Source organism: Aotus nancymaae, unplaced genomic scaffold (genome assembly GCF_030222135.1).
Source record: "Aotus nancymaae isolate 86718 unplaced genomic scaffold, 86718_ANA_hifiasm-v0.15.2.pri h1tg000062l, whole genome shotgun sequence".
NCBI classification, from domain to species: domain Eukaryota; kingdom Metazoa; phylum Chordata; class Mammalia; order Primates; family Aotidae; genus Aotus; species Aotus nancymaae.
Genome location: NW_026988476.1, coordinates 5866987 through 5890393, shown reverse-complemented (window position 1 = coordinate 5890393; position 23407 = coordinate 5866987). Strand labels below are relative to the sequence as shown.

Below are 23407 nucleotides of genomic sequence, written 5' to 3'. Positions count from 1 at the left end.
TTTTTTTAATCAGTAGGCAACATTTCTAAGTAATTATTGGAATGCTTCCTCCTCCTATGATTACTATTCTTGGAATCTTCTCTAGAGAAAGGAGATAAAATTCCTAAGTGCTAAAACTGCAAAGAAGCTATAGAAATGTAGAGTGTAAGGAAGTGCTTACTAAATTAAGAATTTCAGAATGGGCCTTAAATCCCTGAGACTAGGACATTGAGCACAGATATAAACACTTTATACTTGCCTTTATTTTAAAAGGAGTCAATTTTTTTTTTGTTGTGAGGAAATACAACATGAAACCTGAACTTAAGAGGAAAATAAGCAATTATGCAAATCTTTGATATCTGCTTACAAGTTGTAATTTTTATAATTTCTTTTTGTGAAAATTATACTTTGTATTAATTCTTGTGTGTAACATGTGTATACACATATATACACACACACATTTCCATTTCTTTCAGACTAGTCACAAATTACATTTGAACTAAATGTTTCTACAACCTACTGGTTGTCCCATAGAATTACAAAACTGAAAGCTTCCCATTTTCTAACAGTACAAGCAGTTCAGAATTACCACATTAATAAAATTATTGTGGAGAATGAAAAGCATTGCTTCTTTAAAACCAGATCTACTTTTCTATATTCTTCTATATGTTAATAAAGTTGATAGTGCATAATGTTCTGCAGTATCTCTTTTGTCTTTTTCCCCATGAGAAATCAGTTTCCTTGCATCAGAATAAGTCAAAACCCTCTGTACATGTAACAAGAAATATTAGTGGTATTATCTTTTTGATAAGAGTTCTTGCACATGAATACAGGTATATTTCTTAAACTGACATCAAAAATTGTCCTCCTAGAGACAGCACCTGCTATATATAAATATGTGAGCCAAAGGCCAAAATAAACTTTTCAAGACAGATGTAGGGACACTTTTGATTTACCCTGTATTTGTAACCTTTATCTTCAGCACCCTATGAAGTGAGTAGGTGATGGTATCCCCATTTAACATACAGATGTATCCCCACTTAACATACAGATAAGTTATGGCACAGAAAATTTATGCATATCTTTCCAGGATCAGTCTGAAATTGAACCCAGTTTCTTAATAGCTGGTCTTGAAGTTTAAAATCAAGAGTAGTAACTTAAAATATGTAATGATGTTAACTTAATGAAGTACAGATTAGATTTAAACTGCTCTTTATGCTGTAGATGTTTTGTTCCCTTATTTTTAGAATAATAATATTCCTACCCCCCCACCCACCTCCCATCCCCGTTTTCCTTTTGTAGAAAGCGGAAGGAGGATTAGTGGATAATTATATTGCTGTGATTGCAACACCTGTATGTTATTTTTTTTTTTTTTTGATTGGCTAGTTCTGTATTAAAGATTCCTACTAGTTAAAAGTCTCCCTCATCCAATGGTTTTTATTAGCTAATTCTGGCCTGAGTTGTTTTACAACCTAAATCTGCTTACCTCAACTTAGATTTGTACTTTAAATTTTTGTTCTGAATTTTTTTGTTAGTTTACCTTCACCTTTTTTATCATCCTTTCTATTTCAGTTTTTTAATTTCAATGCCAATGGCAACATGTGCTCACCATATAAAACTATAGCTTGAGTTGTCCTATTGTTGCCAGCTGTGGAGTTTGTGTGCCACTCAAATGTATATGTACTAATAACTCTTCCCTAGAGAGATGTCTTTTATGGAATAAATGTCTAAGCTATTATAAGGAGATATGGGAGTTAACTGCTTTGGATGATTACAATTGCAGATTCTAAAGCACTGTTTGGAACTTTAATCATCTCAATCACAAAAAGCACCTCGTTGTGGACTCAAGGCTATGGTTTAAGTGCTTAGAGTTTATTATATTTCCTTCATACATGTTTTCTGAAGTGAAAAAAGAAAAGATGTAAGTCCTGTAGACTGGGTTGGCTTGTTTTCATGTTGTTATTTATTTATTTGTCTACATCAAACTGGGAAACTTACAAAGATCATTTAGCTTTTAGAAGGTGAGTTACCTTAGATATGATTATTTTACCAAGCTAACAGTGTTTCCTGAAGGTGGCCCCCCAAAAAGGAAACTTACCTAGTAAGTGATGAGCACTGTAGTTTTTTTCATGTAAATTCAACCATTAATGATTACTTCCCTTCACTCTGCCACCTAGACTTGAACTTTAAAAATAATTTAAGAAAGCATTGTTTTCATTAATGTTTAATGTAAATTTATTAAATATGTTTTTATACAAAATGAATATGTTATATCTGGATAATTTTAGTTTTGTGCAGCTGTGTATTAGGGTTTTTTCTATTTTATAAGCCTCTTTTTGTATAAGGAAGTAGAATTAATCTGCAAAATGTTTTTTATCTAGATAATCATTTTCTTGCTTTGATGAATGTACTACATTGGAAATATCCTCCCTGCTTCAGAAATATTAACATTTTCTTTCTTTCTGCCTAATTTTTATATAAACTCTAAATATAATAAAGTAAAATATTTCATTTATAGGCCCTTTGAAAGTAGAACATTTTTAAAAGCAGGTAGGTGTCTCCACCCTACTTTTCATGAAGCGTTTTACCCATTCAAGCAGACTTTTAAAACAGCTTGTTTTGATAGCAGACTTTTCTCCTGTGGGCCTTCAGCCTTTGCTTCCTGGCAGCACCTTTGGTGCGAAAAGAGAGTGATCAATTGGAAGACTATCAGTGCCAGCATGCATAGAGTGATAAGTTAACACACCACTGGGAATTTCTAGGGCCCACCAAGATACTTCACTTCTAATGTGCTAACAAGCTCATTTTTCTACCTCTTGCCTCTTCAGTTATTTTTTTTCTCAGAAGAGCTTAGAAGTTGAGTGCATCAGGCATAATGAAAAGCTCTGTAGGAGGGAGAAGCAATAACCCCATTTTTCCCTTTTCAGCCAAATAGAAAATTAGTTTCTGGTAATACACAAAGGCCAGTATTTTTTGTACAAGGGGCACTGCTGTGAATCAAAGGACTCTATTAACTGCAGAAAATTCGGCAGCTGTGAATCTCCCCCAATGAAAAAAGTACTTTCCAACAAGTTGTGAGATATGTGGTATTATTTAGATTGTACCATCAGTTTCATCCTCTTCCATTTATAACCATAGACTCCCTTTAGAAATGTGCTATATTACTTGTCTATGTTAAGACTCAAAAATGTCCATATTATCCTCATGTAAAATCTTTGATGCTGATCATTTTAATATGCATCTTTTCCTGTTGCTTCCCACCTCAGAAGTAAAATTTTTTTGAAGTTTACCCCCAGTGTACAGAATGGAAAGTAATGGATTGCCAGGAATTGGAATTCAAGGTTATTTTAATATTTGATACATAAGATAAATCATAATATGAAAGCCACTTAGAGAGCAAAAGATACCACAATCAAAGTCAAGTGCATAATGAATATAGTCTAACCTTTAACTCATACTTTTTTTTTCCTCTCCTTAGTAAACTCTTGTAAATGTAACTAACTGGCCATGGTATCTCTCATTGAATTATCATTTAAAATTATCTTCCTCTCAAATTATTTTTTTGGGTCTTATAGGCTTGGTCTACAATTTCTAGAATTTTACAACTATATAATAATTGACTGCATTTAAAAAAAATAAAGGGAAATATTAAAGTGGACTTTGGAGGGAAATTCAGTGGGCAAAAAAAGAATCCGTAGACAAATGTTTATTATCTTTATTTAAGTATCTTATGTAAAGCCTTTGTCAACATAGCACACTGAGTACCACAGGGAAACTTTTAGAAGTTTTAAAAGAAAGGTTAACTGATTTCTCAGTTCAGGAACTATACGACATGAAGTCAGCATGTGAGTTTTTCCTGATAATTGTATGTTGCTGCCTGCTGCTCTACATTTTGACAGCCATTTCCATAGTTGCTTTCGTGAACAACAGAAATATTCTCTCTCTTTCTCGCCCTCTCTGTGCTAACAGCACAATCAGGCCTGCTGAAACAGGAAGCCTGGAGTGGGTTGTTCAAAAGCAACAACACTTCAAGGTAGTGGTTGCTTGTCAATAATATCAGAGAAGAAAATGTGGTGAAAGGGAACTTCAGTATTTTTCTGTCAGTGTCAGTGCCCTGGAGATGCTTTGTTAGACAGTATTTAGGAGTCCTGTGGACTCTTTGCAAATATTCCTGCTTGTTTCAGTGTTATAATTGACTAGGTATTTTTTCCCGGCATACAGATTCAGCTATGTATTTTTCTTAACCGCATGGAGTTATTCGAGGATTACAGCAACAGTAGCCTTCCATTCAAAATGAGAACAATTGTTGAGAAAATGCAGGGATTTTATAAAAAGAAGATACGTAGGAATTTTTCATAATAAATCATTACAAATGAAAAACAGAATTTTGGACATAGTATCTTAAGCAACATTACAATATTTATTGCATGGCTTTTGAGAGTAAATCTGCAGATGGAAGCTGATTAACAAGATAAGATGAGCCTAGGCTGATAGAAATTTCAGCCTAGACTCCTGATAGAAATTGAATCCTTTCTCAAATAAACCATCAATTTCATTCATTTCATTAGTATTACTGTAATTATTATCTAATAAATGTCTCCCTGTTAAGCTGTCATGTATAGTGGGATCATGAAGAGTAAACTTACGTTAAAAACTGGATTTTTGCACTTTAAAAAGCCATACTGTTAATAATATATAACAATAATTAGTGAATAATTCTATTTATTAAGAAGTAATAGCTTAGCAATCATAGCAGTCCTTTTTGATAAGATTTTTTTTCCGGTATAAGCTGCATTTAAGTTTATCCTTAACCAAAGGAAAATCAGTTATGAGGAGAGAGCACGATACCTGCAGACAATTGTCCAGCACCACTTAGAACCAACAACATTTGAAGATTTTGCAGCACAGGTTTTTTCTCCAGCTCCCTACCATCATTTACCATCTGATGCCGGTAAGATTAAAAGCAAGTATTAGTTACTTGTTATTGAAACTTGAAATGCAGTACCCTTTTGTTCTAAAAACTTGCTTGAAAAAAATTCTAATAATTGAAGTATGAATTTTTTATCACTATTTAATATTTGAATTTGGCCTATAAATTTGATTTATGGTTTCTTTTACCTAAATGCAATTCCTTAAAAAAGTCAACAATCTTCATAAAAGTACATATACCACATTTTATCTGAGCTAATGGTCAGTGACTCTTGCATCTTCTGGAATCATTTCTGAAGTATCTGCAAAAGAAATACAAGTTAAGCATGCATTCTCAACTTTAGAGAATCAAATTTTATGGCCAAGAATATTACCCCCTCACCTCTGATTTTATAGATAAAGCTAAAATAACTGTTCTAGATGTAGAAGTACTTAATATTTTAATAATTAAAGATTATAAGAGGGTACTGCATTTTACGATTAACTAATTTTGAAGAAATCAGTAAGAAAATAAATGACTCGTGGCCTTCCTATTCTGTAATATCTTGCACTCCTTATGATTGTTTCATTTATTTTATTTTCCCTCTTTAGATCATTAAATATCAGTTCTGTTTATCTGAAGGTAAGACAAAGTGTCAACCAAAACACCCTCTGTTCTCCCATTTCCTTTTTTCAAAATTAGCAAGCTCTAAGCTTGTAACTTAAACAATAAGTAAACTTAACACTGTCTGGTTCATACTAAACATTTCAGAAATTGTCACTAAATTTTTTCTAGAATTATACTGACTAACCCAGGTCTGCATGAAACACTAACATGGTTTGGGGAGAAAAATAACTAATAATAGAATCCCTTCATTGAAATTAGTTATACCTTGTTATATTGACTTTTTTTTTCTGTTTCTCAGCATGAAAAAGTAGTACTATTGAACTGAAGTAGCGTGACTTTGTATTTTGTGATGTGTGGCATTGTTATTGGATATCCTAATTCATCAAATGGTAACTCTCTGTGTGCCTTGCACTTCACTAGGCACCTGAAATACAAAGATGACTGTTGTAATGGTATCCAAGGGAAGCAGGAAAAGAGAATATAATATGCTTGAACTTTATCATAATAAACCTTCAAATTTTCTTTGTGTTAAATAAGTTTTCTTTATATTAAATAAATTCAAAAGGCACAACACTTCTTTTCTACGCTATTTGGAAAAAATTACTGTAATTCTCAATTGAGGTTTAGTTAATGAAATTAAAGCTTCCAATCCTGTCATCATTAAATTGCCATTAGAAAAATAATTTTACAAAAACACTTAGATCCCTTTCAGATACTTTAAAAGACCTAGCAAAGAGAAAACCATATTAGACCAGGTTGAATCTTTTGAAATAGATTAAAAAGTCTTAAGATTCACTTTAATGGATTGATACTATCCAACATTAGTTTGGCATTTAAAAAGATGATAAAAGAGAAATATTAAAAATAAATTAATAAACAGCAAAATAACTAATTAATTATATCTGGCAATTTCCTTGTTTAATAATGGAAAAGATCTGATAAAATGTCAGACTATATTAAAAGAAATATGAATAACACTTGCATATCATAGAGTCAAGCCATAAATTTCACAAGTAAAAAATATTGATAATAGTACCACACTTGGACTAATGCCCCTTAAATTGATAAAGGCTGTTCAGTTCTCATGTGTCGTTGTTTACCAGCTGTACTCTTTCGTATTTGTCATCTTAATGTACTCCTCATATTTGCATGTTATCCTGCACATTTGGCCACGTATTGTAGAAGTAAGTAGTATTCTCACTTCTGAGACATTAAAGGATGCTACAGCAGCCAAGTGAAGTTTCTGTTGGCTTCATTTTTAATTTGTCTTACAAAATTATTGTGTAAGTTGTTTCAAATAACATTTATGATAATCTAAATAGTAGTAAAAATATGAATTTGAACATAAACCTAATATGCTACAAATTTTTTCAGTTAATTTTTAAAAGTTGTCACTGCCTTTAAGAACCATTCTCTAATTTTAACATGCACTCTAATTTTCAAAAGGGTGTTTTTGCTTGTAAATAACTTGTGCCAGTATTACTAAATACATTTCTATTTAAGGTTTTGCAGACTTTAATAGCTATAACAGAAATTTTTATCAGAGTGCTTCTCAGTTCAACACAAAATTAAAATGAAATATTTACTATTATAATAGCAAAAACTTGGAATCTGAAAATAATTTTTTCAGTTATTTCAAATCTTAATTTTTCTATCATAAATCCCATACATATAGAGCTTCCTTTAAAGTTATGTCAAAGTAGTTTGCAAAAATGACATAATAGTGTAAAGTTTTTAATGTTTTTTCTAGCATAAGTATAAAATGTGTTCATCACATTGAAGAAATGGATCTATAATAGCAATTGAGAATCAACTTTAGATATCCTGTGCACACCCTGCGTGTATAAAATAATACTTATTAATACTAATGTAGTAATTTGAAATTAAGTTTTAAAGAAATGCCAGGATGGTGATTATATTCTGTCTAAGCAACCCTATAACATAATTATGTTCAGTGCAATAGTATAGAAAAATACTATTTTTTTAAGATTTCTTAATTTTGTTCAAGATTATCGAAAACCCACTTCCTCGGTAACATACATATCAACTGTGATGACATTTATATCCAAGAAAAGATTTTTCCATATAACTTTCAGTATTAAAATAGATGTGAAAGATTTTGATGCATCATAGTTGATCCATAAATTTTATAACTGTATTTTCTCAAAATGTACTGTCTGTGGCAGTAGACTGATACTTCAGGGAAATTATTTTTATCCCTAAGGTCATTGAGGGAAATATCGTGATGTCACACTTTGTTGATCTTTCATAACTATGTTAAAATATTATTAGATTTTTCCTGTCTTTTATTTTTAAAAAATTACAGGAAAAAATCCCTTTATCTTTGTCAGGCATGTGTGTGGAAAATATCAAAAGGTTTTAGTGACTTATTAAAGTTTTTTCATATTTACAAATACCTCTCCTTTAACTGTAAACTTTAAAATGAAATTACTGCTCTTCTTGGCCAGATTACACTGTTTGTTCAATATGTACATATTTCTCCCAGTGTTACATTGTCTTTTCAACATTATCTTTTTTTACTTTGTAACAAGAGAAATTCTAAAACGTCAATAAGAAACGGGATTCTGTTTCACTGAAAATATATAGAAAATATTAATTGGTTTGACTTTCTCAACATTAAAAATATACTCATAATTTTTTGGAGTATTATGTCTTTAAGTTAGAGATTTCAGTTATTTAACAATTAAAGGATTGATAGGTGTTTCTCTCTCTGTGTCTTCCTATACCCATATATTTATTCACAAACACATATATCTATACAGATATAACACTTTTATAATTACTTTTAGGGAATATGTGAGTTTCTATTTAAAGGAATACTATAAAAGTTAATAAAATTCAAATATAATTTTTATGACATCAAATTCAGAGATAATCTAGGTGATTATGAAAACCTAGAGTAGTATCCAGTCTACCTTCTAACCTGTTTTGCTGTTAATTTGCAAAATCTATATTCCCATATGTAGATAGGATGGGATTTATGATGGTCAGATCTATTTCTCTGAATCTTTAAAGTCAGGCTTTGAAATGATCTGAAAGAAAATATTTTAGCTCCTCCGAAGAGAGTTGTTTTATAAATATCCTAAATATTATTAAGTGCCAACAGAAGAATGTTTCCTGGCCGGGTGGGGTGGCTCACACCTGTAATCCCAGCACTTTGGGAGGCCATCGCAGGCGGATCACCTGAGGTCAGGAGTTCAAGACCAGCTGGGCCAACATAGAGAAACCCCATCTCTACTAAAAATACAAAATTAGCCAGGCATGGTGGCACATGCCTGTAATCCCAGCTACTTGGGAGGCTGAGGCAGGAGAATCGCTTGAACCTGGGAGGCAGAGGCTGCAGTGAGCAGAGATCATGCCATTGCACTCCAGCCTGGGCAACAAGAGCGAAACTCTGTCTCAAAAAAAAAAAAAAAGAAGAAGAAGAATTGTTTCCTGCAGTATATAACATAAGCTATAAATTTGTTTATTTAGTGGTTTGGTTTTTTGTTTTTTGAGACAGGCTGCATTGCAGTCGTGCGATGCTGCCTCAGGGCGACCTCCGCCTCACAGGTTCAAGCAATTCTCCTGCCTCATCCTCCCCAGTAGCTGGGATTACAGGCACACACCACCACTCCTGGCTGATTTTTGTATTTTTGGTAGAGATGGGGTTTCACCATGTTGGCCTGGCTGATCTCAAACTCCTGACCTCGGGTTATCCACCCACCTCAGCCTCCCAAAGTGCTGGAATTACAGGTGTGAGCCACCATGCCCAATGTTTTTAAAAACAGATTCCTACTCATATTAATCATTAGATGAAATTATAGGCAGTGAAATATATTCTGTTTGATACTTGAAACTTGGAAATTTGGCTTATATGTTGTTCACCAAGAGGCAAGTAAAATAATCTTAAATAAGACCCACTAACCTTTTGTGACAACTTCTAGGTTCCGTTTCCACATAGAACATTCATTCAGATGTGAAATTTTTGTATTGAAAATAATTGTGCTATTACTGAGTGCCAGGCACTGTACTCAGTACTGTACATACATTCCCTCATTTAATCTTCATTGCAGTTCTATGAAATTTAAAAGAAAAAATGCTTACCCAGCACCTGGTACTTCATCAAGCTAGTATTCCAACCTAGACTTATCTGACTTCAGAGGGCATGATCTTAACTATTACAGTTACCCATTTAGTCTAAGTATTTTCATCCCCTTCCTGCTGTTGATAGAGAAGGGAGAGAGAAAGAGATTCCCCAATAACCTGTCATATTTACCAATTATAAATTGTTAAAGATTTTTATTTTAAGAGTTTTACTTTCCCACCCATTGAAAAATCTTTTCTTTTCTTTTCCTTCTTTCTTTCTTTTTTTTTTTTTTTTTATTTTCCATATAGCTTTAAGGTTGCCCAGGGAGAAGTATGAGCTTTGAAATCAAACTATTCTGGATTTAAATCCTAGTTCTGTCAGTTATTATCCATATGAACACAAATTAATCTATTCTTCCAATTTTTTCATTTGTAAGGAGGAGGTAAAATATGACAAGCTTGGCCTGATTTGTCCTAAATCTGAAATAGTAGTAGTTCTTGAATATATCTTAAGACGAAACCACGTTTGTCTTTATTTCTCTACTATTTTGAATTGTGTTATTTCCTGGCCAGGCATGGTGGCTCATGCCTGTAATCCCAACATTTTGTGAGGCTCAGGCAGGCAGATTACTTGAAGCCAAGAGTTTGAGACCAGCCTGGCCAGTATGACAAAACCCCGTCTCTACTAAAAACACAAAAATTAACTGGGCAGGGTGGCACACGCCTGTAATCCCAGCTACTCAGGAGGCTGAGGCAGGAGAATCACTTGCAGCTGGGAGGCAGAGGCTGCAGTGAGCTGAAATCATGCCACTGCACTCCAGCCTGGGTGACCCAGTGAGACGCTGTCTCAAAATAAATAAATAAAAATAAAAAATAAATTGCATTATTTCCCTAATGATATTCAGTGCTATCCATGCTAATCTTAATCACTTACCGGTTATTTGAGTAGTCTTTAACCTTTAACATAAGGTTATATTTCATAGGACTATCAACATAAGAGAGGATAAATTTCCCTCAAACTAAATGGTATGCTGTGCTTTTCACATTTGAACAATAATATTTTGTACAGGTGGTCATTTTCTTCAAAAATATTCATCATTTCTATCCCTTTCTAATCCTAATCGGTTCTGATTCCAAATGTATCAGCTTTTCTTTTTCTCTGTTTCATAGCTATATTATGTAGCTATACTTACTGTGCACCTGCTATGTGCACAGTAAGTATCTTTGCATATGTAATCTTAATTCCTGTGACAACTTGACAAAATAGCACATATTATCTCCATTTTACAAATATGAAAATGCCTCAAGTCAGTTTGCCTAAGATCAAACAGCTAGTAAAGTGACAGAGTCAGCATTTAATCTAGGACCGTCTATGCCCATGTTCTTTCTAAGACAGCACATCGTCTCTGCAGTTCAGTATTAATTGAAATTGCTTTTAAAGACACAATATTTTCTAAGGCTTTATTTGCCCAATAATTAGCAGCTTTAAACCAGTCATACCTGTCACCGAACAGTACAAGCAAAACCACAATAAAAAACAATCTTTCAAGCTTCCTCTTATAATCCTTGTAGATCCCAAAAGTCATATTCATTATGTTATTTGTAATAATAGTTTATTGTAATCAATGTGCAACATATGAATCAGTTTATTATTCCATCAAGTTACACAGTCTGTGTGAGCACTGAAAATAATGTTAGTAACAGATACAGTATGTAGAAACATAGGAGCCCATGTGTACTTTTAAAACCTTATCCATGAGGATATTTTAATAATAGAAATAAATCAGCATTCTTTATGACTCAGGTAGTATAAATCAATAGGCAGAATAGGATGTGAAATGAAATGTAGGTTGTTACTACATTTTTTTACATCTAAAATTGAGGTCTATCCACTGTAAATTATTTGTACAGTTTGGGAATATTGAATATATTACCACAAATATAATTTGCCAAATTGTTAGGAAATATTGATAACTATACACCACACACTCTAAAAATCCTAATTTGACACTGTTGAGGAAGGGAGATTTCACTCTGAAGGCAGTGAGGAAGACATGGAAGAATTGTTTTTGAGGAAAATATTCTTTGAGTTTGTCATAATGTAGAGCAGTACTCTCTAATAAAATCTTCTATGGTGATGGAAATGTTCTATATCTGCACTGTCCAATGAGGAGGCCACTAACTACATGTGGCTGTTGAACACTTCAAATATGGCTAGTGTACTGAGGAATTGAATTTTTATTTAATTCATTTTAATTCAATTACTTTAAACTTAATGTGACTGTGGCTACCATATTGGACAATGCAGCTCTAGAGATTTTATGTCTGAGTGATTAGGATAACATGCCACCAGTACAGTGAACACTTTAAAAGGTAGATATTTACAGAATCTCTCATAGACATTTTTTCTTCTTTTCTTTTTTCCTATTTGAACTTGTTTTGTTAGTTGGTAAGTATAACATTTGAATTTACAAAGCATTGTCATTGTGAACCATCACCCTAACTCATTGCATGCCCAATTATATTTCATGATAAAACCTTTATTCCTCTCTCTCTCTCTGCTCCTCAGTTAACACCTATAAAATTCTGCACTGTCTCTCATATCTGTTATCTGTCTTCTCTTTTGCTTTCTCACTTCTGCTTGCTACTCCATTTCTTCATTCACAACAAAGAAAGAAATGCAGTGATAGTCCTCTTCCTCCCAAAACCTCCGCTAGAAAACATTGGCCATCTCAAGGTAAACAGCAATGGGAGGGCCTCTCATGATGGCCGGGAATTATATGCATATCAGAAAAGCATGAGCTACTGCTCTTCACTTTCCTTCTCCCATCCATCTGCAGTGCTTCCCTAAAGGGGGCCATGGATTCATATTCTCCTGTAAATTTTCCGGTATGGGTCTGCTATGAACCAATTCAGATCTTCGGGAAGAGTTTGAAGTGTTCTACAATGACAGACAAAGACTCATTCTTTTTTTTTTTTTTTTTTTTTTTTTTTTTTGCTTTTGAGATGGAGTTTCACTCTAGTTGCCGAGGCTGGAGTGCAATGGCACAATCTTGGCTCACCACAACCTCCGCCTCCTGGATTCAAGGAATTCTTCTGCCTCAGCCTCCTGAGTAGCTGGGATTACAGGCATGCACCACCACGCCCAGCTAATTTTGTATTTTTTAGCAGAGACAGGGTTTCTCCATGTCGGTCAGGTTGGTCTGGAACTCCTGACCTCAGATGATCCGCCCGCCTCAGCCTCCCAAAGTGCTGGGATTACAGGCGTGAGCCACCGCCCAGCCAAAGACACATTCTTAATTGCTTAAGACATCGCTAAAGATCTTCACCCCTTATTGAACTTTTTGTTTTTCCAATGAACATTCAGTAACTTCAGTTTAAGCACAAACGTTTCATATATATGAAAGTGCTAGCATAATTATTTCCTAGTTTGAAGTGTCAAGGAAGTGCTACATTGGCTAACAAATATGCCAAATCTCCCTGTAAAGTAAGGAGATGTATATATTCAGTTAAACCTGCAACCTCTGTGGTATTTTTGTTTGTAACACACGTAAAGAAAATTTTCATGTACTTAAGACCCAGAAAATCTGGATTAAAATGCCTTAAAATATCCAGAATTTTTTGTTGTCATTCTGTTTTCAGATTTTTTTTCCTGAGAGACTTTTATTTTTAATGTGATTTTAATTAATGACTCATTTTGCTTAGAAAATATTTGAGAGCCTACAATGTACAAGGTTCTGTAGTATTCCTGCATATTAGAGAATGATTCATAGAAATAAAGTACAGAGGTGAAATATTACTTTATAAATGATGCAAAGAACTTTCCTATTTGATTTCGTTTTACTTTAAAAATTGTGTATCTACTAATTCTGCTGGTTACCTGCTTGCTTATGATTGAATAGTATACCTGCAAAAGTTTAAGTTAATGAAAACAAAAGCATTGTTTATCTCTTTTAAATTAAGACATTTTAGGGGAGTCAGTTTGCCTTTTTTTAACTGACTTTTAGATGAGAATCCTGTCCTCCCCTGGCCCACATTTTATCTTGCTCCTCCTTAAAACCTTATTTAAATACCTAGCATGTATATATGATCTCATAATGCTGAGTTCCTTTTTTTGTTTTGTTTATAAGGACCTCTAGTGAAACTGAGTTCCTTTTTGAAACCCATGGTTCCAAAACGGTTTGGAACTGTTTGGTTCTGTTTTTCAAGTTTAAGTAGTGAAGGCCCTTTTCTTCGTTGTACCCTGAATCCTAGAGATAGGAATTGGTCCTTTTCACCTGCTTCCTGAGCCCTTCCCTGCATGCTAATGGTGCTTTGGATTCTTGTTCTTTCTAGCCCAAAGATTTTGCTTCCCACTGCTTTTTCCAAGGTTCTACTCCTGGGAATGATGACTGGCGCTTTTTGCTAATAGAATGACATGAGCCACCAGATTGCTGGGTTTTAAATACATTAGTAGGCTATTATAACAAGCAAGTTTGGGGCTTGCTTTTTTCCTCAAAAGACCTTATTAAGGGTTGGGATCCTTGCTGCAGATTAGTAGCAGAAAGATTGTTTCTTAGGGGTTGAGAGACTGGATAACTGTAGTAATGCTCTTCCTGTTTCCTACAGGCTCCTACCCAGAGATTCTACCCAGTGAAACTCCCACAGCAACGCAGGTAGATGGGGCTGACCTGGCCTCTCCAATGTCTCCTCGAACTAGCAAAAGCCGCATGTCCATGAAGCTGCGTCGTTCCTCTGGCTCAGCCAATAAATCCTAAGGAGACAAGCAGCCCAACAGTGATCAGCTGTAGCCACTTTAGCACGAACATAGGGTTAACCCTTTCAGGCCTTCATTTCTACCATAACATGCATGTTTCTTCCTGTACATTTATTTGAGAAAACACTGGATTTAAATAATTTTAAATAATTTGTAGCTTAATATTAAAGATTTGGGTTATTTATTGTTTCATTTTTTCCCACAGTCCAAGCTGCCATATTTTGAGGGTGGGGGAGAGTTTTATTCTACACCCTTTACCTTCCTAATTATGTCTAAGTGGTTTTAATCTTTAATTTCATGGTTAACTTTGAGCGAAATATAATTGGACAAGTAGTCTCATTATTTTATTTATTGTGCCCCACTGCAACTTTATGGTTCAATAAATATATAATTTTTTTTACAAATGTGAAATTTTAAATTTAAGCATTTGTAAAGTTATAGCAAAAGATGCACCTGTTAATACACAGAATGTGTACAGATTGTTATAAAAATAAAACACTCAAAATAAATGATCTTTAGCATCTCAGATTCCAACTGAAATCATTTTAGTATTAACCGTTTCTTCCCAAAGCAATATCTCATTGATTGGCTGTGTGGGTGATGCCGTGTTATATCCAATAACTAGAAAAATCACTGTGCTGAACTTTGATTTATGTTTAGCTTCCAAGTATTTTTCTAATGTTTTGAATTTTAAGTGGTATCACTGTTAAATGCCATTTGTTTTCAGATTGTGGCCTTTTATTATTGGCTGCTAGATCCTGGTGTATCTGTGTTCATTTTTAAGCACCAAAAAAGAGATAGGGAAAAAAAGAAAGAAAATTTTCTGATATAAATATGTTGTTCAAATTATGTGTATTATTAAAAAAAGAGAAAGGAATATGACCCAGGAGTCTAAGTTAAATCTAATATTGTTAATACTGAACTTGCAGGTGCAGGTTGGTATACATTCCACCCTCTAGAAGTATTTTCTTACAGTAGATAAGCTGCTCACATTTTGTTTTGAATGGGCATCTCCTGAGGAAATGTAGCATGACATTGGTACTAACTGCATGTGTAAATACATCATACTGGCAAACCATAAAATATAAATTATGTATCATCATTTATGTAGTATCTATAATTTGTAACAGTGGGGGAAAAAAGATGACATGGTATTTAATAATACAATAAAAATATTCTTATCACTTCCTATGCATGAGTGTTGATTTTCTTTTATATTTCATATATTTTCAATAAGCAGGGCTATATGATTAGTGGGGAGATTTAAAGCATGAACCTAGATTATCTTAGTTAATCATGAAAATGAACTTGAATTCTCTTTTCAAGATACATTCCAACTTATTTCTCAGAGATCCTACCACAGTCATTACAAACACAGGAAATTTTACATCTTCATAAAGACTGGCCAGAAACCACCCAATGCAGTTGGTTAGATCATTAGTTTAGCTCAGCTTCATTTTTTTTTAATTCTTAAATTTTACTTTGTTTTATAATATACATTCAGCAATAAAACTTTGTACTGACAACTTTTCTAAGACAGCCTTTCAGAACTTCTGTGCACTCAATTTTTTTTGTTTCTTATAAATGGGAAAACTAAAAGTCCTGTGTAAGCTGATGTAAAAGATAAACAAATGGATAAAGAGTCCTTGGACAATAGAGACAATTTCCTACAGCCAACGTGAAGAATTACAAAAAGGAAAATCAGAGTAACTGCATACATGTTTCTAAAGTGCTATCAATAAAAATCTAATGGATTGATGATATATAACAATATGGAGTAAAAATACAAACCTGAAATAGTGAAATTAGCACCATTAAAATATATTTTTCATCTTCAGCTAATACTGTTTGCTAGCTTTAAATATATATGTATATATATTTAAAATATATTTTCTGTTGACATTTCTTGGGGGGGGGGATGTCTTTTTTAGATTTAAAGACTAGTACATATTCCTTGTCTTTTGGTGCTCAGTCTTTGCAGCCATACTTCAAAGGAAAATTCTCCATTGCATTCCTGCACCATTGCATTCATTTGCAAAATACAATATTTCCGTCTTTGTATTCTGTCCAAATGGGTCACTAATATTCTAAAACAGGATATTGACATTGGGGAGTTAAGAAATGTAGCTTTGAAAATAGGCTGTGTTCAACAGGATTCTTAAGACAAACACAGAACACAACAAAAGCACAGTCTATGTACATTTATTTGGTGGTAAGCATCTTACAGATATGGGCTATCTGTCAAGCAGTGCTCAGCCAGTGTCCCAAACTCTGGCTAGTAGGGAATTAGTACAGAATGTACACTGAAATGGTTTACCAAAAAAAAAAAGGAATCAAAAGTTGCTGCTGAAAAGAAAATACTGAATATTGAGCAAATTGCCATTCAGTTCCTTAGTGGATTATAGGTGTTAACATCTTCCTTAAGCTGTACATAGTTTCATAATGAATACACAGTATGAGATTTACAGCAGAAGCATTAAACAATTTGGGTGAAACCCCATTAAAACAGTCAAACTTGAGGAAAGGACTTCTGTATTTCCAAAAAGTCATTTAAGGAAAGGTTTAAAGTAGCTCTTCCTGAATACTGTACACAAAATAGCTGAAGGTGAGAATTTTAGGGGGTGTCTCAACTCAAGTAGCATCCTCCCCACCTCCAAACACCAACTTAAGAATGTACATATAACTGGGCAAAGGAAAGTTTACAGGGGAGAGCCCCACACACCCTAAAAGCAGCAGACCTCCTCTTACATTTTCTGCCCACAGACACAGGTCTTGAATCTCCTTAAGTTTGGCACCAATCACATAACTTAATTCACAGAATATACCATGCAAAATATCTGACCCTATTGAGACAGAAGCTACATAGGCGCCTGTGATGGCAAGAGAAAAAAAAATGGTGACTACCAAAGAGTAGCCAGAACCCTTTGTGGACATTGAGACATGCACGCATTCATAGCAACTTTCCATAGGAATTACAAATCATATAGGATTCGTTAGGGTCTCAAGAGTTTTAAGGGGAAAAAAATCCTATTTTAGTGGGGAAAGTGAGAAGGATTTAAAGCTGACAGTCTTTGATCTCAAGGGTTTGTACCATATACATACCTGCTCTAGAGAGGGATTTTACATTTCACTGTCCGTGCCTCTGGTGGATCACTGACTATAGGGAGAATTTTAGGAGAGAAAACATAGGAAGGAATGAAAGTAAACTTGTAAGTTGAAGAAAGCCCCACAGAAATTCCCATCATCTGTTTCCTCTAAGGCCAACCTCGAAATCATCCTTGTCTCTTGGCCCTCAGCAGCCAGGCCGCAGTGGCATCTGCAGCAGCAGCACTTGCCGGCTTTCTGAGGGGTGGCACTTATTGATGTGCCGGGTCAGCCCCGGAGAGCTAAAAAAAGTGGACGGGCAGTGCTTGCACGAGAAAATTTGCTGGGCACTCCCGTCAGATGGCCCGCCTGGGCCCGGCGTTTCGGGAGGAGCCCCCGCCAGAGCGGGCAGGAGCAGCTCCTCGCGGACAGCATGCCACAGCCGGTGCTTCTCCCTGATATCTGCGGACGGGAAGTGCGCCCCGCACAAGGGGCAAGCGAAGGCGAGTGGGGCACCGCGTTCGGAGCCAAAGCCCGGCGCTAGCGCACGGGCTGAGCCCGCCTCGTGAGTGCTCAGGTGTTTGCGCAGATAGGCTTGGCGACGGAACTTTTTGTGGCAATACGGACACACGAAAATCTCAGGTCCCCCGCCACCACTGGTACTGCTCGGCACAGGCACCCGGCGCCCCAACACCCCCTCCGTGTAGGGGCCCTGTGGTAGCGGTGGCTCTGGATGTGTCAGCACCTGGAGGCCCTGCCTTGCGGCGCTGTCCTGGTGCTGATCCGCCCTGGAGCTGTCCCTGGCCTGCGGGTGCTGATCCGCAGTCCGCTCTATCCGGCTGTTTTCCTTTCCCTCTGCCAGAAAAGATGCAATGGCCCTGGAGTCCTGGGACGACGAAGACGACGAAGAAGGCAGCTTCCCGTCGGCAGAGGAGGCTGTGGTGGCGTTTGCAGCTGCAGGACGCGGCTTGTGCCAGCGGCGATGGGAGGCCAGGTTCGCAGGACAGCTGAACACCTTGTCGCACTCAGGGCAGCGGTACTCGACGCGCACGATGCGGGAGCAGCGGTGCTGGGCCAGCGCGAAGGGGTCTGCGTACTGCTCCTTGCACAGCTGGCAGATGAACTCTCCCAGCGGCGTGCGGCTGCCCCCCAACCCCGGAGACGGCGCTCCGGGCTCCTCCTCCTTGATCTTCAGGCCCAGGACAGGGGATGTGGTCACCTCATCGGCAAAGCTCAACTTCCTCATGGCCTTTGGCTTCTTGATTCCCGCGGCCGCGGGTCCAGACGTAAAGCCCGTGGGTGCCTTGGCGCGGCGCTCGCCGCCGGCCGCCCGCTTCAGACCCTGCAGGGTGACCGAGAGGGGCGCAGGGTCCGGCTGAAGCGCGGGCTCTGGGAACGGCGCCCGGAGAGGCAGCAGGAACTGCTCCCCCGAGGTCGGTGCGGCTGCTGGCGCCACGGAGCAGGAGAAAGCGGCAACGGCGGCGGCGCCCCCGGGGAAGGACTCGGCGGAGACGGGCGAGCTGAGGCAGCGCTCCAGGAACGCCCGACGCAGCTCTGCGCCAGCCGGCTTCGCGGGACTGGGGCTGGGGCTGGGGCTGGGGCTGGGGCTGGGCCCGGGACCTTCCCTGACACCCGCCCGCCACTCCGCGCCTTCCTGCCCGCCCGCCCCCTGGCTCACCCCAGCCTCTCGACATGGCGACCCCGACAGTTCCCGGGCCACCTCCGCCGTCAGCCCCTTTCCTGGTTCCTCCTGGGTGGGGGGCGCCTCCCGCTCCGTACCGGGCAAGGAGGCGCTGGGAGCCTCCTCCAGGAAGGGCGGCGCCCCCTGGGGCCCCAATAGAGGGAAGACACGCTCCGCAAGCCGAACTCGGTATGAGCCGCCTGTCCGTTTAGTTCGCTTCACCAGGAAGCCCCTTGGCATGGTGGAGTCGAGAGCGCTAGGAGACAACAGGAAAGGGGGCGCACGGGCGCTGAGAGCCGGCCAGCAGATGAACTAAAAGAGCTTCGCAGCGGTTCTCATGCCGGGGCTGTCTTTATAGCTGAGACTCGGGCCCGGGCCCCGCCTGGCCGCCCCGAGCTGGTCCGGCCAATCAGGAGTGGGAGCGGGCCCCGGGGGCGGGGCTTTCTGGCGGCGGCGGCGCACGCCCAGCCCCTCCTCACAGCGCCGCGGACCTGCCCCTGCAGTCGACTGGGTCCGCCTCCCCCTGCCACCTCCCGGGCGAAGACGCCAGAAGGTAAGGTTCAGAGTGTAAGGGAGCTAGACATTCCCTGCCTCGGCCGCCTCCGCGAAGCGTCCCACTGGGGAGCCGGGCGGAAAGACTACCTCACGCCGTCCTACGCGCGGGCCGGGACCCGGCTTCCCGCCAGGCGAGGGCGTTTGACTGAAAACCTCCCGCCCTGCGCTGAACTGCCGAGGGGAAGGGGCAGTGGGCAGAGGGTGCGGCGGAGACCACGGGGTGGGTGTCCGCAAGGGAACCGGTGCACCTCCTCTGCGGGTATTGAGCTGATGAGAAGTGCGACCGAGCGGCCGGGCAGCTAACTTCAACGCCCTGTGGCTGTTCTCAGCGGCGGGAGCACGTCCGCCCGCCGGTATCGATCGGGCCCGCGCGCGGCGGCTACACTCGAGAGTTCATCTCCTCAGAAGGGCTCTCAGCGCAGGAGAGCGTGCCTGCCCGCCGCCAGCCTCCAAGCTGGGACGCCCGCGCGCGGCTGTTCCCTGGGCCTCCGCGCTCTTAAGTGCCCCTCCTCGATGGGAGCAGGAGTGGGGAGAGGAAAGGAGGATCTCATTTTCCACTATCCTCACATAAAGAGGTTTCTCTGTTCACACTTTCCACTTGTACTACCCAGAGCATGACTTAATGCCTAACCGGCCTGTTTAGCATGGAGTAGATTGAGTGAGAAATGCCGGCGGAATCAGCATTACAGCTGCTTCCCGGTACACCACAAGTGATACTTTGCAAAAGGTGTGCTGTAGAGCAAACTCAACCGATTTTCATCTGGCACCCTGCAATGCGCCCGCCACTATTTTAAGAACTAGACGAGGTTTGAAAGTGTTTGGTAACTGAACTAGGCAACAATTAGACCATCTATGACAGATGTAAAGAGCCAAAATCCATAATATAGATAAGTACGATGTGAGAACAGGAAGGGGGAAGAACTATGTGCTCAAGTCTTTCTACTAAAACAAATTGGAGAAAAAGACTGACAGAGGTGTTTTAAAAGTAGACTGTAGCATAGCAGATGTAGTCATCAATAAAACACATTGTCTTGCTTCAGTGGAGGAAGTATTTTTACAAGGAGGACATTATTTGAGGAAAGATTTGGAAGTAATTATAAATCATTGACTATATTTTAGGCATTCGGCTTAAGTAATCTGTAATCTTCATACACACACGCAACATGCACACACACAAACCAGAAAGGAGATATTATTACTCTCTTTTTTCAATGTGGTGATTGAGCCATTTAGAAGTTAGATAATGGGTAAAAGCCATGCAGAGCTCTGATTCAAACTTGCTCTGGCTAATTCCAAAGCCCTGTGGCTTCAAACTATTTTTGTCCTTAATCACATCCCACAATAATAAATGTGTTCTATAATGTATACACATGTAACTGAAACAAAAGTCCACAGAATAATACTGTGGGTCCTAATCCATTTGTAAATTATGAAATCACACATTGAAATGATTGCAGTGCATTCTCATATTTTTTCATTCTATTGTATTTTTTTAAAAAATATCAGTCATAGAAAATACATTGATTTTATAATTTACAAATGGATTAGGAACCACAGTTTGAAAATCACTCATTATATTATCTCTCGTTAAATAGCATGAAATCATACAAAATTAAATAAACCTGATACTGTATAATCAAAATTAATATCTGAACCACTGCTTAAAATAGTTGAGTCCTTTAACAGTGTTGGTAAACTTAGTTTCCCAAATTGGTCATTTCTGATGTGTCAGCTTATGTATGACTTCTAATTCAAATTCTGAATTCTCCTTTCTGCCTGACGACCCATATATATTGTGTGGTGTGGAAAATCTGATGTAATAATTTTAATTATTTAAACTAATCCCTTTTCCAGAGAGAGAAAGGGTTCTTCCCCAGGGGCATAGTACTTTGTAAGAATTGCTGTCAGATATTTTCTACCAGATCCAATAGTTCCAATAGCTCTCTCTTTCCCTTCCCAAGTATAATTTGTTAACAACCTTTCTGGAAATCATTGTAACGATTTGTATCAGAAGCTTTAAAAAAAAATGTATACATTTAATTTACCAATTCCTCCTTTAGTCATCCAAAAGAAGAGCGAAGATTTATGCACAAAGCTATTTATCACAGTGTTATTTGTAATTATAAATAATCAGAAGCCACCTTGAGTAAACTATGGTGTAGCGATGTTATGGGTGATTGTGTAGCTAAAAAAATGTAATGATAGGGACAAACAAATATACCATAGTTAAGCAAAAACAGCAGGTAACAAAATTGCCTATACAATAAAGAGCTCAGTTATGAAAAAACAAAATGCATAAGACACTGGAAGGAAATCGGCCAAAATGTTGGGATTGCCTCTAGTAAGTAGGAATTCAAATAGCCTCTCTCTCTTTTTTTTTAACTTTTTTGTTGAAATATTTTGTAATAATCTTATGTTACTCTGATAATTAGAAAAAAATTGCAAAGCTGCCTTAAATCCTTTCTGGTGTTAAATGTAGTACCCTTCCCCTAGGATACCAGCACACTGCAACATCAAATGGAGAACTGCACAGATAAGTAGCATTCTCCAGGGGCCACCTGTTTGATATCTGACCCTAGAAGAGAGGTAACAAGCCTCAATCAAGCCACAGGACTTCTAGTTGAAGAACATTTTTGGGAAAAGACTAAGGGTTAAAGGATAGAAAGGATTAAAATGTGAGGAAGAGAAAGGATTAAAATGTGAGGAAGAGAAACAATTTAAACGCATAATCCCCCCCGGGTATAAACTTAGATGATCCTTCAAGATACAAAGACTCTGTAGTTTCTCACTTAAAAATTATGATAAATAGGGCAGTGCCAAAGCAAGATTATAAAATCTTTGTTTTGTTTAATATCTACATCCTTTCTCTTCACAAAAACATTTTCTCATTTTAAACATTTGGGACTTCATCTGCTCTCAGTTATACTTTGATAAAAACTCATACACATTGGATTATCTTTCAAGCTATTTACATTTTATGCTACTGCTAATTGTGGGATAAACTTTATTTAAATTCAGAAATTTTGAAACAGTAGAAATTAGAATATTTTTTGAAGAGAGAGGAGATTTCTTCTTGCCATGAAATCAGTGTGTATAAGTCAGGCTGAGATGACTAACCTGCTTTTTTATCACTTGAATATCTGGGAGATTACTCAGAAGGAACTTTATTTCTTCTGTTCCTCTGCCCCCTCACCTCCACTTAGACATGTCCCTGTAAAAGGTTAACACCAGCTGCAGCTACTAGAGGCCCATTCTCCCCAAGAACTTGAAAGTCAGTCTCTCACAAATCTAAAACCGAACTCTTATTTTCCTCTCCTAAACTTAATCCTCATCTCAGTTTTCTTCATCCCAGTAAATGGCACCTTCATTCAATTAGCTGCCTCAGCAAAAACCCAAAGACTTTTGGCTAAAGCTGAACACCCCATATTCAATCCATTAGCAGTTCTGATTAGTTCTGTTTTCAAAGTATTTCCTGAATCTGAATCTTCTCAAATTCTCTACCGCTGTTATGCTATTTGGTCTCTTGCTTCCATCCTTGCCTCCTTATAGTGTGTACTTTATTCAGCAGCAAGATGTATCCTATTTGAATATAAATCTGACTCTTTGACTCTTTTGTTCAGAATCTTCAAGTGGCTTCCCAACACATTTAGAATGAAATCCAAAGCTCTGCTTGGTCCCTGGATATTCTTAAACCACATCTCCCACTACTCTTTTCCTCATTCAGTCT

General features: G+C 37.9%; 2 protein-coding genes across 9 annotated transcripts in view; one reads left to right on the top strand and one right to left on the bottom strand.

Moving 5' to 3' along the window:
- RALGAPA1 (Ral GTPase activating protein catalytic subunit alpha 1) overlaps positions 1-15551 on the top strand; it is a 297306-nt gene extending 281755 nt beyond the window's left edge. For 4 of the 8 annotated variants that reach the window (XM_012469051.3, XM_021674917.2, XM_021674918.2 and 1 more), the window contains 3 exons: positions 4806-4930; positions 5500-5530; positions 14213-15551. In XM_012469051.3, coding sequence (XP_012324474.2) covers positions 4806-4930; positions 5500-5507 — 133 coding nt within the window. In that variant the 3' untranslated portion in view covers positions 5508-5530; positions 14213-15551. The remainder of the gene's footprint in view (positions 1-4805; positions 4931-5499; positions 5531-14212) is intronic. The other 4 variants (XM_012469045.3, XM_064365790.1, XM_012468992.3 and 1 more) reach the window with 1 other exon arrangement.
- Positions 15552-16546: 995 nt separating this feature from the next.
- INSM2 (INSM transcriptional repressor 2) lies at positions 16547-19452 on the bottom strand. The gene has a single exon (XM_012470787.2). The coding sequence runs from the start codon at positions 19363-19365 to the stop codon at positions 17653-17655; it is 1713 nt and encodes a 570-aa protein (XP_012326210.2). The 5' UTR covers positions 19366-19452; the 3' UTR covers positions 16547-17652.
- Between the last annotated feature and the right edge of the window lie 3955 nt (positions 19453-23407).